Here is a 15,985-nt window from a genome sequence, read left to right on the forward strand (position 1 = left end):
TCTATTCGGCATGGTTTTTTTCTTTGTTTCCAAGAGATCAATGAAAAATGAAACATAGAAGAGAGGCTAACTCAGTTAGAAATTCAATATAGAATCTGATAGGAAATTTATTGGGCCCTGAAGCTTTTCTCCAATTTTAATAACCTCAGCTGTTTCCCAACACCACTGACACTAATACATAATTCACTCTTCTTTTTAGTGGTGCAAGAATCAAACTGGGGCAATTTTTATTTGTAAAGGAACATTTCAGCTTTTTCATTGCTACCCTCAATTTCAGTTCCTGTCTCATTCATGAGGGACTGGACACTAACTTTGGCGACACTGCCAGCCTTTACGGACAACCAGAATTTCTTTAGGTTTTGTGAAAGATCATTTGACAATATTCTGCTGCAGCAGTCGCTGAAGTCAATTCCCTCATTGAGATATTATGCTACTTATTCATTATGCAGTTTACTGCACATATATAGCATTTTGCTTGTTTTAGTTGTACTTGGAAATCACTGTTGCCATAACTGTGTCATGGTCACTGATACCAGTTTCAGTGTGGACATCCTTGAAGGGGTCAGATCTATTTGTTGCCATTAGATCCAATATATTTCCATAATGAGGTGGGTTCCTAACTAATTGTTCTAGGTACTTTTCAGAGAACACATGTAGTAATGTTTCACAGGTTGTCGTATCATGCCCATCAATAACAAAACTGTTATGTCCACTGATGATTTAAGTATGATTGGGGAACTGACATACAAGTGGACTGAGGTTTTCTCTAAAAATTTTGGATATGTCAGGAGATGAGTGTGATGGGTGATAAAAGGATCCAGCTATTTTGTGTCCACCACTGATACTGAGTCTTGCCCAAACAATCTCACATGCAGCTTCATTTTCTGCCTTGGTGGATTTGAATTTCTTGTCTACTGCAACAAATATGCCACCTGCATTTCTCATTTGCCTATCCTTTTGATATACACTTAACTTCCCTCCAAAAATCTCACTGCTATTCATTTCAGGTTTCAACTAGCTATCTGTACCTACTATTATTTGAGTTTCACTGCTTTTCAGGAGAACTTCAAATTCTGGAACTTTGTTGTGAATGCTTTGGCACTTAACCAGTAGGATTTTAATACTCACACCTGTGGGAGGAAATTCTTTAGATCTTACACTGATTCTTCCTGGTTTTCTACAGCTGTCATTATATGAACTGGATCGTGAGTCACGTAATCTAAAAAAGTCTCATGTGCACCTCACGCATAGACAGCTAGCTGAGTAGCAGCCTCTGATGTGTTGCACACCTGACCCATTTAGGGCAACCCTACAGTTCTCAACCATATGGCACAAATCTGGAAAGTGACAGAATCTTGGAACTCTCTGGTTCAGTCCTTCCACTCAACTCGAAACCAAAGGCTCATGATCAGTTCTGGGGACAATTTCAAATTGTGTGTTTCATTGAAACTCCCTGAGTAAGGCTAGTCTTCTCAACCTTCTCTGCCAGTCACTAGAATAACAGAAGTATTACCTCAGAGTCCAGGCAACAGACACCATTTGTTCCAACATGTGCCACAATGTACAGCTGGTTGCACCCTGGCTGCAAGAACACTTTTTCAACATGCTGAATGAGGCCCCCAGGCACACACACCCTTTCCTGTAACTTGCTGCCATTCCCCAAAGGGGTACCATCATTCATGATACATTTGAACTACTGATGATTAATAGAGTCCTACACTTTTGCATTTGCCTCATCTTGACTCCAGACAAAACAGGTTTCCCCAAAACAGATGAAGTGGCTCAGCTTCAGTTTCAGTGATCACATCAAACTTGTTGGTTAGGGGGATCTGTAGAACACCCTGAGTCCTCCCTGGTCCATGTCCATTCCATATAGGATGCCTATCTCTACCATTAAAATGCTACAAGCAATCAATTGGGTGAGTAATGACAGATACTGTACTTTCTGCAGAGGAGATGGGATACATAGGAGCAGACAGTATTTGAGGTACCTTTGGTACTCATACCACAGATACATGGCCCTCAGGAGCTCTTTCAAAATGACTTACAGCGACTGATAATCATTTGACAGGAGTCAAGACGATTTCCAGCTGCTTAAAAATGTCAACCAATTCATTCTGTGTTAAAGAAGAGCACTTACATTGGGGCTGCATTTTAACTGGTGTGGTGTATTACAGAACAAGGAACAAATAACTTTAAATTAAGCCTGCTGGTTATCTTTTAATCTGTTGAGCTTAAAAGGTGTTAATTCCCTATAAGAATTTAAGAAAATTACAAAAGATGATTCCTATTAAGGCAACAGAAAAATCTGTAACTCCTGGAAATGGAAAAAAGAACACATTGACACCGGTGTGTCAGACCCACCATACTTGCTCCGGACACTGCAAGAGGGCTGTACAAGCAATGATCACACGCACGGCACAGTGGACACACCAGGAATCGCGGTGTTGGCCGTCAAATGGCGCTAGCTGCGCAGCATTTGTGCACCGCCGCCGTCAGTGTCAGCCAGTTTGCCGTGGCATACGGAGCTCCATCGCAGTCTTTAACACTGGTAGCATGCCGCGACAGCGTGGACGTGAACTGTATGTGCAGTTGACGGACTTGGAGCGAGGGCGTATAGTGGGCATGCGGGAGGCCGGGTGGACGTACCGCCGAATTGCTCAACACGTGGGGCGTGAGGTCTCCACAGTACATAGATGTTGTCGCCAGTGGTTGGTGGAAGGTGCACGTGCCCGTCGACCTGGGACCGGACCACAGCGACGCACGGATGAACGCCAAGACTGTAGGATCCTACGCAGTGCCGTAGGGGACCGCACCGCCACTTCCCAGCAAATTAGGGACACTGTTGCTCCTAGGGTATCGGCGAGGACCATTCGCAACCGTCTCCATGAAGCTGGGCTACGGTCCCGCACACCGTTAGGCCATCTTCCGCTCATGCCCCAACATCGTGCAGCCCGCCTCCAGTGGTGTCGCGACAGGTGTGAATGGAGGGACGAATGGAGACGTGTCGTCTTCAGCGATGAGAGTCGCTTCTGCCTTGGCGCCAATGATGGTTGTATGCGTGCTTGGCGCCGTGAAGGTGAGCGCCACAATGAGGACTGCATACGACCGAGGCACACAGGGCCAATACCCGGCATCATGGTGTGGGGAGCGATCTCCTACACTGGCCGTATACCTCTGGTGATCGTCGAGGGGACACTGAATAGTGCACGGTACATCCAAACCGTCATTGAACCCATTGTTCTACCATTCCAAGACCGGCAAGGGAACTTGCTGTTCCAACAGGACAATGCACTTCCGCATGTATCCCGTGAATGTTTAAAACTTTAACAGTATGTATTACAATACAAATGGATGCAGATACAATCAATGAAAGATTATGCAGAAGTGGCATGAACAGTAAAATATGCAAATCTAGAATTTCACATCAGCACAAAAATCTTGTATGTGCAGTCTCACACAGAGGAAAATTCTGAAGTATGCTTTTGTATGTAAATAAACTTGTGAATTGCATGGATTTTTCACTTAGCTGGTTCTGTGCCAGCTTCTAGACTGGTGTTCTGAAGAGGAATACTGCAGTGTGATTCTATCTCAGTCAAAATCACAAAAATGTGCAGCACCAACAAAACACATCTTTTGGCTTTTGTAGGGAACAGTACAATTCCTGGCTGGGTGAGAGATTTTATTCAATCATGGACTGCACGCTATGTTGTCATCATCACTGATGTGCATGTCACCTAAGAGGTGTTCAATAAAGAGACCTGCACTAGGTAGCCAAACAACCCAAAAATGCTCATCTTTGTACAAATTGGAGGATAATACGAGAATGTTGCATGCCACCAGTCTGACAAGGTAAGTAAGAACTAACATTTTGATGTGTCTTGTCAGACCAGTGGTGTGCAGTGTTCTCATATTATCCTTAAATTTGTACATATTGTATAAAAATGACTGTGTTATATGCCACATAGGATCATCCTTGCATAAGCCAGTCTACAGAATACCTGTCAGTTTTTGGAACCATTGCCTATACTGCTCTCATGACAGTATTTGTTATATTATTGCAAATAATGTGCTTTTGAACCAGCTTCTATGCATGCAACTGAGCAGTTTCCTATATGTTTGTCAAACTGGAAAATTGCCATCTACAACACAGCTTGCTCATAGTGATATTTTCAATTACATACCGGTACTGCTATTGGTTTGGTATTTATGAATGCATATTGTCACATGACTACAGCTAATGATGCTTTCCAGCACTTATTCACTACTCTTTCTTGTTTTGAACAATCTGAAGATTGTTGCAGATACCAATCAAAACTGTTATCAAACTTTAATCGTGACAGGAAAATTGCAAAGCATTACAAGCTTTTACATTTATGTTTTTTTTTATTTAATAAAAGTGGTAAAGAAGTGTAACAAAAGCTGATAGGTCCAGATTTTGGAATAACTGCAAGGTGCAGATGTAAAGATAAAATATTGGGGTGTAAAATATTGGGGTCAAGTGAAGAACGGGATACAACCTGTTGGCTTTGACCAATGACATCGCAGGTTACTCATTGATATTATGTGTTTACTTTTGAGCCATAGAAAATAAACGGGTTGTCCGCTGTGGATAAGTGCCATCATGTAAATTGAAAAATAAGAATGTGGTTCTAAAAGACAGCATTAAACATTATGTAAGATTTTTTTGTTTGCATTGATTTAAATAATTGGTTCTTTCAAATCATTTAGTACATAATTTCATTCTTAATGAGTTTGAGATAATTTCGACTAACAGTTTTTCATTTAGAAGAATTTTTAGTTTTTCATTTTCTTTTTTAGGTATGGATTTGTCTATTCCCATGAATATGGAAAACTTAAAGGAGGCTATGAGTGTAGACATGATTGCAACCATTCGAATTTTGCAAATGTCTGGTCTTCTTGCTGATTACGTTTTGTGTTGTGAGTGCGGTGAACAATTTGCCTGTGTGTCTGCTCATCATACTCATGATTCATTCATATGGATGTGTAGCAAGGATTGGCTATGGCGCTCAATGTTCCATTGTGGACTGGTACCAGTTTTGTAGGGAAGTTTGTGGGGAATATTTAAAGTACAGGGGGCCTTTGAGGGAGCCGGGTGTAATAGTCAAAATCGATGAGCCTCATTTTGGCAAAACCAAGTACAACAGGTGGAAGGGGGAGGAGGGGAGGGGGGGGACATGAAGTAGGATTATGGGTTTGGGGGGCTGTAGTTTAAGGTCAAGAATATGACAATATAGTTTTTAAAGTAGTTCCTAATTGAATTAAGAAAGTTTTAGTGAAATTAATTGAAGATCATGTTGCAGAGGGTTCCATAGTTATTTCCAATGGTTTTTCTTCATGTAGGGATTTGAGGAACAAGGATTTTCAGCATCTTGTTGTCAATCATAATACTGAATTCAGATCTTCATAACTGGGGCTCATACCGGTAGAATAGAGCCATAAAATCTGTTGTAGGAAGAGGGAAATAACAGACTTCAACACTTCAGAGTCATTTAGATGAATATTCATGGAGGCACAGTGTACCCGATACATATTGCCCATTTAAGTGTTTCCTTAAACATGTTGGGCAAATGTATTGTCCAAAATTTGTTAGTTAACTTAAGATTGGGATTTTTGGGGGGAGGAAGGGGGGACTGATAATTTAAAAGTGTGGATTGACCAATTGGTTAAAATATTGATTTGAATTTTTTGGGGCTGATCAATCATTCTTCATTTTCTTATGTTACATAATTTTGTTCTGTGGATTTTTTAATTTCATTTTGTTGATGCAAATGAGTGCGAGTGTATGTGGGTATGAGATTTAGTTGATGTCTTTCTAGGTGGGCTATGGCTTTTTGTGGAGGAGCTTGCATGTGCTAAGTTTAGTTTTTCATTTTTTTGTTGCACTGAATTTGTCTACTTTGATGTATTTCATTGTTGTATTACGCTGTTTTATGTTATGTATGGGTTCATCAGCAGCAATAGGGAATACAAATTTTGCAATTGTTGCTCTTTTTCCCTTTCCCAGCACTAGTACCACTACAATTTTTTCGAGTCTATACTAGCATTACTAAAGGTAAAAAGACTCCCACAGGTAAAATTTGTATCCCATACTTCAGTTGACGAATACAGGTCAACTGAAGTGTGGGATACTGGTGCTAGTTAGACAAAAAATGTGATACATATGTAACACTGATGTGATTTACCTATATAGATCAACTGAAGAGCAGGATAGAAATGTTATGTATGGCACTATCTTTTGCCTTCGGTAGCACTAGTATTCAGCTGACATACATAGGTCAACTTAAGTACAGAATGTGCATGTTATAAATGTTGTTATTTCCCATTCACTTGTACTAGCATTCTGTTCTTTAGTTGACCTATATTGCTAGCAAGACTATGATAACTTTCAGTTGATATGATCAATATCGAAGGCAAAAAAAGAAAAGGTCAAGTGAAGTATGGGATACAAATTTATGTGTGTCATCTTCTTGTGCCTTTTCATAGTTGATGTGAAATACAGGTTGCCAATGTAACAAGTGACATTTTCCTCATTTTCGTTAGCAGTAGTATCCTATTCTTCAGTTGCAACAGTTGCAATACTTCAGTTGATCTATATAGATCAACTGAAGTATTGGTTACAAATATTGTGTGTGTAGATCCTTCTGCCTTGTTATCTACTAAGAACAGACTATTAGTGGTGGTGGAGGTGAAAGAAACAGTGCCTGCAAAATTTGTATCCCATACTTCAGTTGACCTATATAGTTCAGCTGAAGAATAGGATACTAAGGCTAATGAAATTGAAGAAATCAACATACGTTAAATTTGTATAGTGTACTGCAGTTAATAACCTATACAGCTTGACTGAAGTTTGAGATGTCAAGTGAGGTATTCTATGCTACTGCTAGTTCTATCCCTTTTTTCCCTTTATTTTTTTATAGAAGTACTGCGTCTCAAAATAGCAATATCCTCAACATTATGGTTAAAATGTTACTGGCTTTGATATATGTCTACCATCTGTTTTCTCTCCTGCATTCCTTTGTTTATGAACATTTCTCTAAGCTGTTAGGCCTGTGTAACGAATGATATCTGGCAAATGATGACATCATTGGTCAAAGCCAATAGGTTGTATCCAGTTCTTTAGTAGTTACAAAAATTGTTAGATCAAATACAGAAACTATTTGAGTCATTTTATGACTTAGAAAGTACAGATAGGAAATGTGATTATCCGAGGAAGCTGATAATGGAAATTCCAAGACAAAGAATCTGTAGCAGACTGGAAGATGGTACTATGTTGAGGAGTACTAGCACATAAGAGTATACAATTATTCTTGAAAATTAAGTAATAAAGGTATGCAAAACTATGTTTTTTTTCATACATTTGGTATTACTGATCAGTGAGTCAAGACAATTTTAGGAAAAATTAGACTAGAAGGTGTACTGCATGAGAGGAAATGTGGCAAGCACAATAATCACCAATGAACATCAGATGACATTACACAAGTTATTAGAAATCATATAGATTCATATGATATAGTAGAATCACATAACACTAGAAAGGATAGTTCACACTTCCCTGAATAGTACTTTCAGTGTCCAAAAGATGTACAGAATGTACATTCAGAACAGCCAAGAGGAGGGAAAGAAACATTCAGCAGCTTTGATGTATGAAATTTTTACCAACATGGAATACAATCTTAGGTTTTTCAAACCTAAAAAGGATACATTTGATGAATGTGAGGCCTACAAGAATGCTGAACCACAAAATAAGACTCCTTTAGAGGAAAAAAATATAAAGGCATTGTAAAGGGACCCCCCCCCCCCCTTCTAACATTACCTTTATTCAACAGAGGTTATCAATACCAAAAAGTTTTCTACCTTTTAAACAGGATCTCAGTTGTTTAACTAAAAGAATGTTACATGATTTTTTATACAACATATTGTATTTCAGGCTAAAATGTATAAAAATAAATCATTTTATTTTCTTTGTCACAATTGATATGTACTAGCTCTACATGTACAGTAAAAGTTACTCTTCTTTTAGAAACATCTGAAGTTACAAAATATCTGGCACACTTAAAATTCCTATTATTAATTACACAATCTGATGCTACTTATTAAATTTAATTCTGGGTTCAATTATAAAATAATGATATAACTTGGTGAAAATTCTTCCTTTGGCAATAAAGTTTGTAAACTCTTTCAAATATTGTTAGTACTACAGTATGGGTTAGTAACAGGTATGCTTCTGATGTGGCTGGTCATGTTTTTATGTCTGGCAATAACAATGTAATTTTTGATAATGAAGTGCAAATTGTAAAGACAATGTGAGATAGAAAAATGTGAAAAATAAAAATCAAGACAAAATTCTTCAGTAGTTATCAAGTCATTTGGAACCTACACTTTCAGAAATTTCAGCCTCAAGAATCAACTCATAGATGTGAAGAACTGGAGCCAACTGTGAGAAAAGAAGATAAGTAAAAAGTTTATTGTAAATCTTACTCCTCTCAAAGCTTATTAAAAGATTTCATTTTGAAGTGAGTGACAATCAACAAGAAATGATTTGAGGGAGGGTAAGTTTACAACATCATAAAAATAAAGATGTGGCTTGAGCAGAAAAATATGTTGACATGTTGGGTGTGCAAACTGACTGTACATTTCTGTGTGACTGTTTTGGTTTGCAGCAGGTACTCAGCAGTCCACACTGTGAAGCATCCTTGCTCTATTAAAAAAAGAAAGCTAAGCACCTACAATCTGACTGTCTTCAAAATGAGAATACGGAAGAAAATGTGCTTCCTGTGGTATGAGGGAATTTGACATTGTGGAAGCATGCAGTGCTCATAATCAATACAGACTGCTACTTTTCATGTATTTATATGGTCTGAGTGGTTTCTTCAGAAGGGGCACACCCAGAATGAAGGAGACAGTATTTAGAGTGTTACTGAGAGAGACGGGGAAAAAAAAAGTATTAACATTTATGTACCACAGTAGTGGTACACTCCAGCAGCCACAGCTAAGCAAAATGGAATGGAAAAATGTATGATGTAGATGAGATTTTACACAAGAATTTCTTTGATTTCAAAGAGGCTTTATCAACAGTCCATAACTGGACTAAAGCTGTAAATGAAGAAAGTGTAAGATGCTCTGTATCAGAGCAATAATGATGAGGAAGGATGGACTGTGGATGACAGCGTTTAAATATGAATATGACTCAAAATACAATACAATTGATTTAATGCAAAAGTTTTGAGGTTGCTGGCCAACTGTAGAGAATGCTGTAGGAGACTTGCTGTGTGTACATTCGTCATCACTGCAAATTTCAGAAGAAAAATTTTCTGATATGATGCTCCTCTGTCCAGATAATATTATTCCAACAATTTACCATGAATTATACCACAATCTGAAGCCCACGAAAGCTCATAACATTAAAGAAGAAGATGAATGAAGTGTTAAACTATTCTAATTGCCGCATCAATTTTAACATACAGTCTTTATTTATCCCCCAGGAACTATTTTTTGTTGTTGTGTTGTGTATACATTTTACCATTTTCATATGCTAGAATGCTTTGGAAATAAGAAATGTCATAGAAACATTGCCATTGTTAACAGAATATGTGAAATAAAGATATTCACATTTGTAGCCACATGCTGATGTATAATTTCAGCAAAAAATGTCAGACATCAATACTTTTATCACTAATACCATCTATAAAATAATTTCTGGAACTTTTTTGCTATAAAGCACTTAATAACAATGGAACAACAGCACATTTTAAGTGGCACACAGAAGCGTATATTTACAGGTTGATTTCTGGGAAATATTGGAATTTTGAAATCACCATACTGTAAGTTATGATAGTATTGCCGGCCGCATGATACGGCACGGCAGTCGAATAAGAGATAGAGAGATGTTATCATGTAACCAGCTATTGTTTCTAAGTGAGTGTGTTTGAATATCCACGCAATTATTGGTGATTAAAAGTTATAACATACAGATTTATATTAAAATATTTAATTATGAAAGATTTTTAAAGCTAAGTCTAAAAATTAGTATTTGGCTTCTAGGCTAGAAAGAAATATAAATCCATAAACAAAATAAAATGAGAAAGCTTCAGTGCTCATGGAAATCCAACCTGTAAGAGGCTACAATGGGAGACAAAAGTTATCATGGAAATATTTAATTACAAAAGTCTTTTTGAAACAGTCTCTGAAAATTCATTTCTGACTCCTCAGTTGCAAACAAAAAGAATTGGGTGTTTCATTGTTATTGAAAATTTAATCCCTAAGGGGATGAAATAGGAGATAAAAATTTTCATGGAAATACTTCATATATTAAAACATTTTTGAAGCAAAATCTATGAAAATTGGTGATTGACATCCAAAGAAATGTGTGTTAGGAGATGAAAGTTTCTAAGAAAATATAACCTCAAAACTTAAAAGGCAAGATAAACAAAATCTGTGACTCCAACCATCAGAATCACTTTTTGGTCAGAAGACATTCAGAAAATACCATTCTTAATTAGTGTGAAAAGTTTAGACAATGTTGTAAATTGTGAACAACATAAAAATTTTGTTAGAGAAAAACAAAACAAAAATATGTGCACACCATACAGTCATTGTGAGGCAAGCAGTGGAAGCTAAGCTAGTTTTAGCGTATAACTGAGTTCATCATTCACACAGATATAATTTTTGGATGGATTGGAGTAAGCAGCTGGTTTAAAAATTTCAAACTGAAATATTTAAACTCACAACATTACATCCATGTAGATTTTCCACCTTAAAATAATTTGTTTTTACTTCTTTATTTTTATCTTCTTGCCAGATGACTTTTTGTACCATACTAATAGCAGTTACTTGATTTGTTTGTCCCTGTTAGACTGTCAAGCACTTTATGGCCACAAACCATAAAGAACTGAGTTTCATGTGGAAGTGTTTCAGTTCAGCAACTGCTTAGCTGCAGTGTTTATGTGCTTCAGTTATGTTGAAAGTGGTGCAATCAATCATTGCAACAGAACTATTACTAGTGAAAATCTGTAGCTGATTTCTTATGTTTACTGTGATTAAGTCAAATAAGTATTTCTGCAGATGAGTTACTAGGGGTCAATAAGTTTTGAAATATTGACACCAGCAGGACTGGTGCATGTAAAATCTAAAACCAAGATAATGAAAGCAGCAAATGTTCACAAGATAGAAGACTTGTAAGTTTTTGTCTTAGTAATTAAGACAGATAAATCTCCATAATTTGACATTCTTTGGATAAAGATATTTTTTTGTGATGATATAAGCACAGAATGGGAAGAAAAGTTTTGAATTTCATAGTATTGTAAGATGAGGGCATAAACTCAGACAACCATGACTCTGTTATTCTTACACATTGTATTTACTATGCTCTGAACATGTGTCCCTCTGTGATGCAGCTATTATTGTTTTGTTTCACAAAAAATTAACTTAAATCAAGTTTTAATATATTTTGGATTAACTTAGCAGATTCCACAAGAATTACAATCACATCAGATATCTGCTATAGGCCTTGTTCAAAATTAGATGTTGTTGCATGCATGTTCCCATTGAAATCATACTATAATTGTGTGAGTCTTTTTGTTGTGGCTATTGTGATTCAGAATCTCCACTATATGATGAGTAGCAACTCTCCTTCTCTAATATTGTAATCATACATAGTTATTCACACTGCGAGGCTACACTAATGTACCATTCACATCTGTGATTTATTATTCCTCCAACATAAATATACTGTAAAGGACAGTAGACATGTCTCTAAAGATGCAGACTAGTATTATCTTGTTGGAATATGTAACCAGAATATAAATCTCAACAATATGTAAATGATAGATTGCTACTCATGGTATCATGGTTGAAGGTAAACAGACACACTGAAAAAGGACTGCAAGATATTATTAGCTACTGAACTAATTCCTTTGTAGAAACACACACACACACACACACACACACACACACACACACACACACACACACATACATATGCACCCATTCACATGTGCAAGGCCACTGTCACCTACACACAAACAATCACACACATGCATAACTCACATGTGCCCGGCCACTATCATCACCGAGTACTAAAAAATAAACATATAATTCTGTATCCCTATGATAATGCACAATACAGTAATATGAATGATAATGCACAATGCAGTAATATGAATCATTTTAACTGATCACAGACAACTGTATCTACTTCTGTGAAGATGTTGTTCTATTGCTAAGACAATTTAAGATTCTTGAGTCAATTACAGTCAATGCACTCTCTCTGGGATGCATATTTCAGTATGCAGTGAAGTATACCTGGAATGAAATTAGCTGATGTAAACTGTGAAAGAGACAGTCCACAGACTTAAAGTGGCTTGATCTGTGAGACTATTTGGTTTCATCAGATGGTATGAGAGTAGAATACGAAAGCATAAGATCTAAAGTTGTATCTACTGTTCTCCGTTTCCAGAAGTCTTTGAAAATGATTATCATTACTTTTTATAAAAAGCTCTTTGGTATCCAGCCAAGTGATTATACGAAATTCTGTAATACTTCAATGGGTGTTGATGCTGAAGATGATGAAAGGTATTGAAACTTTACACTATTTTGATATTGTCACCCTGCTGGAAATCAAGAGCTTTTCACCAGCACTGAGCACCAGGATAGTTTACTTTAGACAGCAATTGTTTAAGTTATTTTACAGTCATTTCTTATTAGAATTTGTGCATCTAAAACAAACAGTTAGTATTTCAATGCAAGTCACTGAACCATTTACTATTAAATACAGACAAACCTGGTGCTCTACACCATGTTGCAGCTGGAATATCAGTTTTCACAGTGTAAGATGTAACTTTCCATGTACTGTTGTTGTAACAGCTAGCCATCTGAATGAGAAAATCATCTGGTGTGTGGTCATTACTGCCTGAGCCATTGTTATGGTATGTGTTGGCTTCAACATATGTGATGTTGCCTTGATCATCAACACCAGCCTAAGACAAAAGAGAAAGCACTAATATTTTCCATGAAACTAGATGTTGAAAGAACAGTTCTAAAGTTTAACCAGTGATAAATATACTTGACAATCACCAACCAAACAGAAAATCAACTTTTTTTTAATTATTGGCTAAGGCACCAGGTATACGGACTTTCCTGAATGCCACTGTTTATGATATAAGGAGCATACTGATAGCACATATCAACAAAAATAATCAATTTTTGAAAATATAATGTAACTGGGAAGATAAAAAATCTACTCATCAAGAGGAGAATACATGTATACAGGTACAGAAATCTGCAAGTTTTCAGAGAAAGTGGCTATTTCTTTTGACAGAAGGATTGAAGGAGAATGAAGTGGGGGGAAAGAAAAGGACTGGCATGGTTTAGGAAATGGGGAGAGCTTAGAAAAGTCAGTTAGAGTCCCAAGTCAGATGAGACTTACCAAACTATTTGAGAAGGAAAGACTGATTGTTATATTCTGCACCAGACATGATTTGAAAACCTGAGAGCCTCAATGTGGCAGATAAAGCAATGCACAATACAGAAATTATTGACAAAACACTGTGCAGGAGTTAATAAGAGAGGAAAACTAAGTGCATTGTATGAGTTAGTGGAGTGGGAGGTGGGTGTGGGCAGGTGTGAGTAGGGATAGAGAATAGACAGTACAGAGAATACAAGATGTAGAAAGCTAAGAAATACCGAGCTCAAAGAAATTAACATAAATAAAAGCAAGGTGGTAGTGAGTAGTTGCAGTGCCAGTTACCACCTGCAGAGTTCTGTGAAATTGGTGTCCGGGTGAGGAATTCAGATGTCACATGTAGTGAAATAGCAACAGAGGTCATGATTGTCATGTTGTAGCCTAGAGCATGTTCTGCAATGGGATATTGTGTGTTACCTCTGCCTGTGGTTATTCATACTAACTGCTAACTTGGTGGTAGTCATGCCAATACATAAAGCCAAACAGTGTTTACATACAGGCTGGTATATGACATGTTGTTTCATAGGCAGTTTTCCATTTGATAGCATATATTTTGCCAGTTGGAGTGGTGGAAGGAAGGTGCATAGGGAAAGTCTTGCAGGGTGGTGGTCACAAGGGTAGGATCATAGGGTAGGGAATGGGTGCAGAAGGAGTGAAGGGCCTGATGAGGATATTGCTGGCATTGGGGGATTGACAAAAAGCTATTCTAGGTGTATTGGGTAAAATGGACAGAACATATCTCATTTCAGTGCTTGATTTTAGTAAGTCATAGCCTTGAAAATGTAGCGGGGCATTGGGGGATTGACAAAAAGCTATTCTAGGTGTATTGGGTAAAATGGACAGAACATATCTCATTTCAGTGCTTGATTTTAGTAAGTCATAGCCTTGAAAATGTAGCTGATTAATTCATTTAAGTCCAGAGCTGTACTCCTATGTTGTTTTTTGAAGGGATCAGCAGTACCAGTGTTGAATGTGATGGCCCAAAAAATCTGTTTTTTAACTGGGCTGGTGAGCTAATTAAATCCAGTGAAGGATGAGGTGAGAATGGTGATGTATTGCTGTAAAGAGTCTGCATCTGAACAAATACATTTTCCTCAAATGCCAAGGTTATGTGCGTGGGAATGTTTTACAAGGAAAGCATGGCAACTGTTTCTTGGTCCCACAACACTTCATAAGTTTTGTTACACAGCACATAATAGTTGTAAGCTTTTTCATCTTGAAGTAAATGCATTAAAATGGTGCTGTTAAGATAACATTCATTTTTCTACCTATTTAATGAGCTTCACACTTTGACCCTGATATATCATTCAGTGCTGACTGGTCTTCATGTAATCTTCTGGCATCAGCATTATCCGGATGTTGTATGGAGAGGCATGTGGTCAGCATATCACTCTCCTGGTCTTATTCAGCTTCCCAGACCTTTGAGACACTACCTCTCACTCAAGTAGCTGCTCAATTGGATTTACGTGGCTGAATGGTAATGTTCCTGTCCTCTCAGCAAGGAAAAACCTTGGCAGTGACTGCTGGCAATTGAAACTGGGTCTTTTACATGCTGACCACTCAGCTATGGAAGAGGACCAATTTGTATGCAGTAATTCCTGGCTAACTGAACTTGGGTCAACCAAACCATGGATTCCTTGAAGCAATTCCAAAAATCACAAGTAAAAAAAACCTGCACTCATGGAAACAATTCAAGGTGAATGAGCACAAGGCTATAGTTAGTGAGGAGAAATGAACACCTGACCTAGAATTGATTCCCCAGCCACGGACTCACCAGTCTAAACAAAGCTACACTGCAAACAAAAGTACATTCAAGTAGCAGTATCTTTTCATTGTGTCTGTATTTTTGTGCTGTGCAGTTATGAAGTACAGTATAGTGTATATTAACATACTGTAATCATAAATCTGTAATTTTAACTTTTATGAAGAACCTAAGCATAACCTATAAAGAGGTTCATGAATTCATTTGACATTCCAAACATTCAAAAATAAGTACAACACAAAATGTTGTAGTATGTTCATGGCTTAACCAAAAAAATGGCTTCCATCCCTTTGATTCAAATAACCAGCCTTATACTGTGTTATGAATAAAAAGTATCGAAAATTGTAGGTGCAGAAGAAAATACTGAAAATTAGTAGAACAAGGAGTAGCCAAAAGTGACTTGTGTACAATTTTAATGTTAACAAGTATTCACATTTTCAAATCACATTACTTGTTCTTTGGATATAATAATTAGCTTTAAGCATATGCTAATAGGATTCAAATAAAAACAACTGGTCATGATATAGCACAGCACTCAGCAGCAATAGCAGCATAAACAAGAACATGAAAATAATAGTTCAGCTTGCATACTTGTGTTTCTTTTCAAACATACTGATGTAGAAACAGTTACATTCCCTCATGCTGTAACCTGGTTGGGGTGCATAATAATCTAGTGTGTATCAGGTGGGGGGAGTGTGTAACAGATGGAGAGAAGGGAATGAAAAAGGCTGTGGTTGGAA

General features: G+C 37.2%; 1 protein-coding gene across 3 annotated transcripts in view; it reads right to left on the reverse strand.

Moving 5' to 3' along the window:
• The window catches only part of LOC126284055 (uncharacterized), a 319,115-nt gene that overhangs the window by 52,933 nt on the left and 250,197 nt on the right, over positions 1–15,985 (reverse strand). For all 3 annotated transcript variants that reach the window (XM_049982640.1, XM_049982642.1, XM_049982641.1), the window contains exon 19: positions 12,803–12,998. In XM_049982640.1, coding sequence (XP_049838597.1) covers positions 12,803–12,998 — 196 coding nt within the window. The remainder of the gene's footprint in view (positions 1–12,802; positions 12,999–15,985) is intronic.

Source organism: Schistocerca gregaria, chromosome 8 (assembly GCF_023897955.1).
Source record: "Schistocerca gregaria isolate iqSchGreg1 chromosome 8, iqSchGreg1.2, whole genome shotgun sequence".
Classification (NCBI taxonomy): Eukaryota; Metazoa; Arthropoda; class Insecta; order Orthoptera; family Acrididae; genus Schistocerca; species Schistocerca gregaria.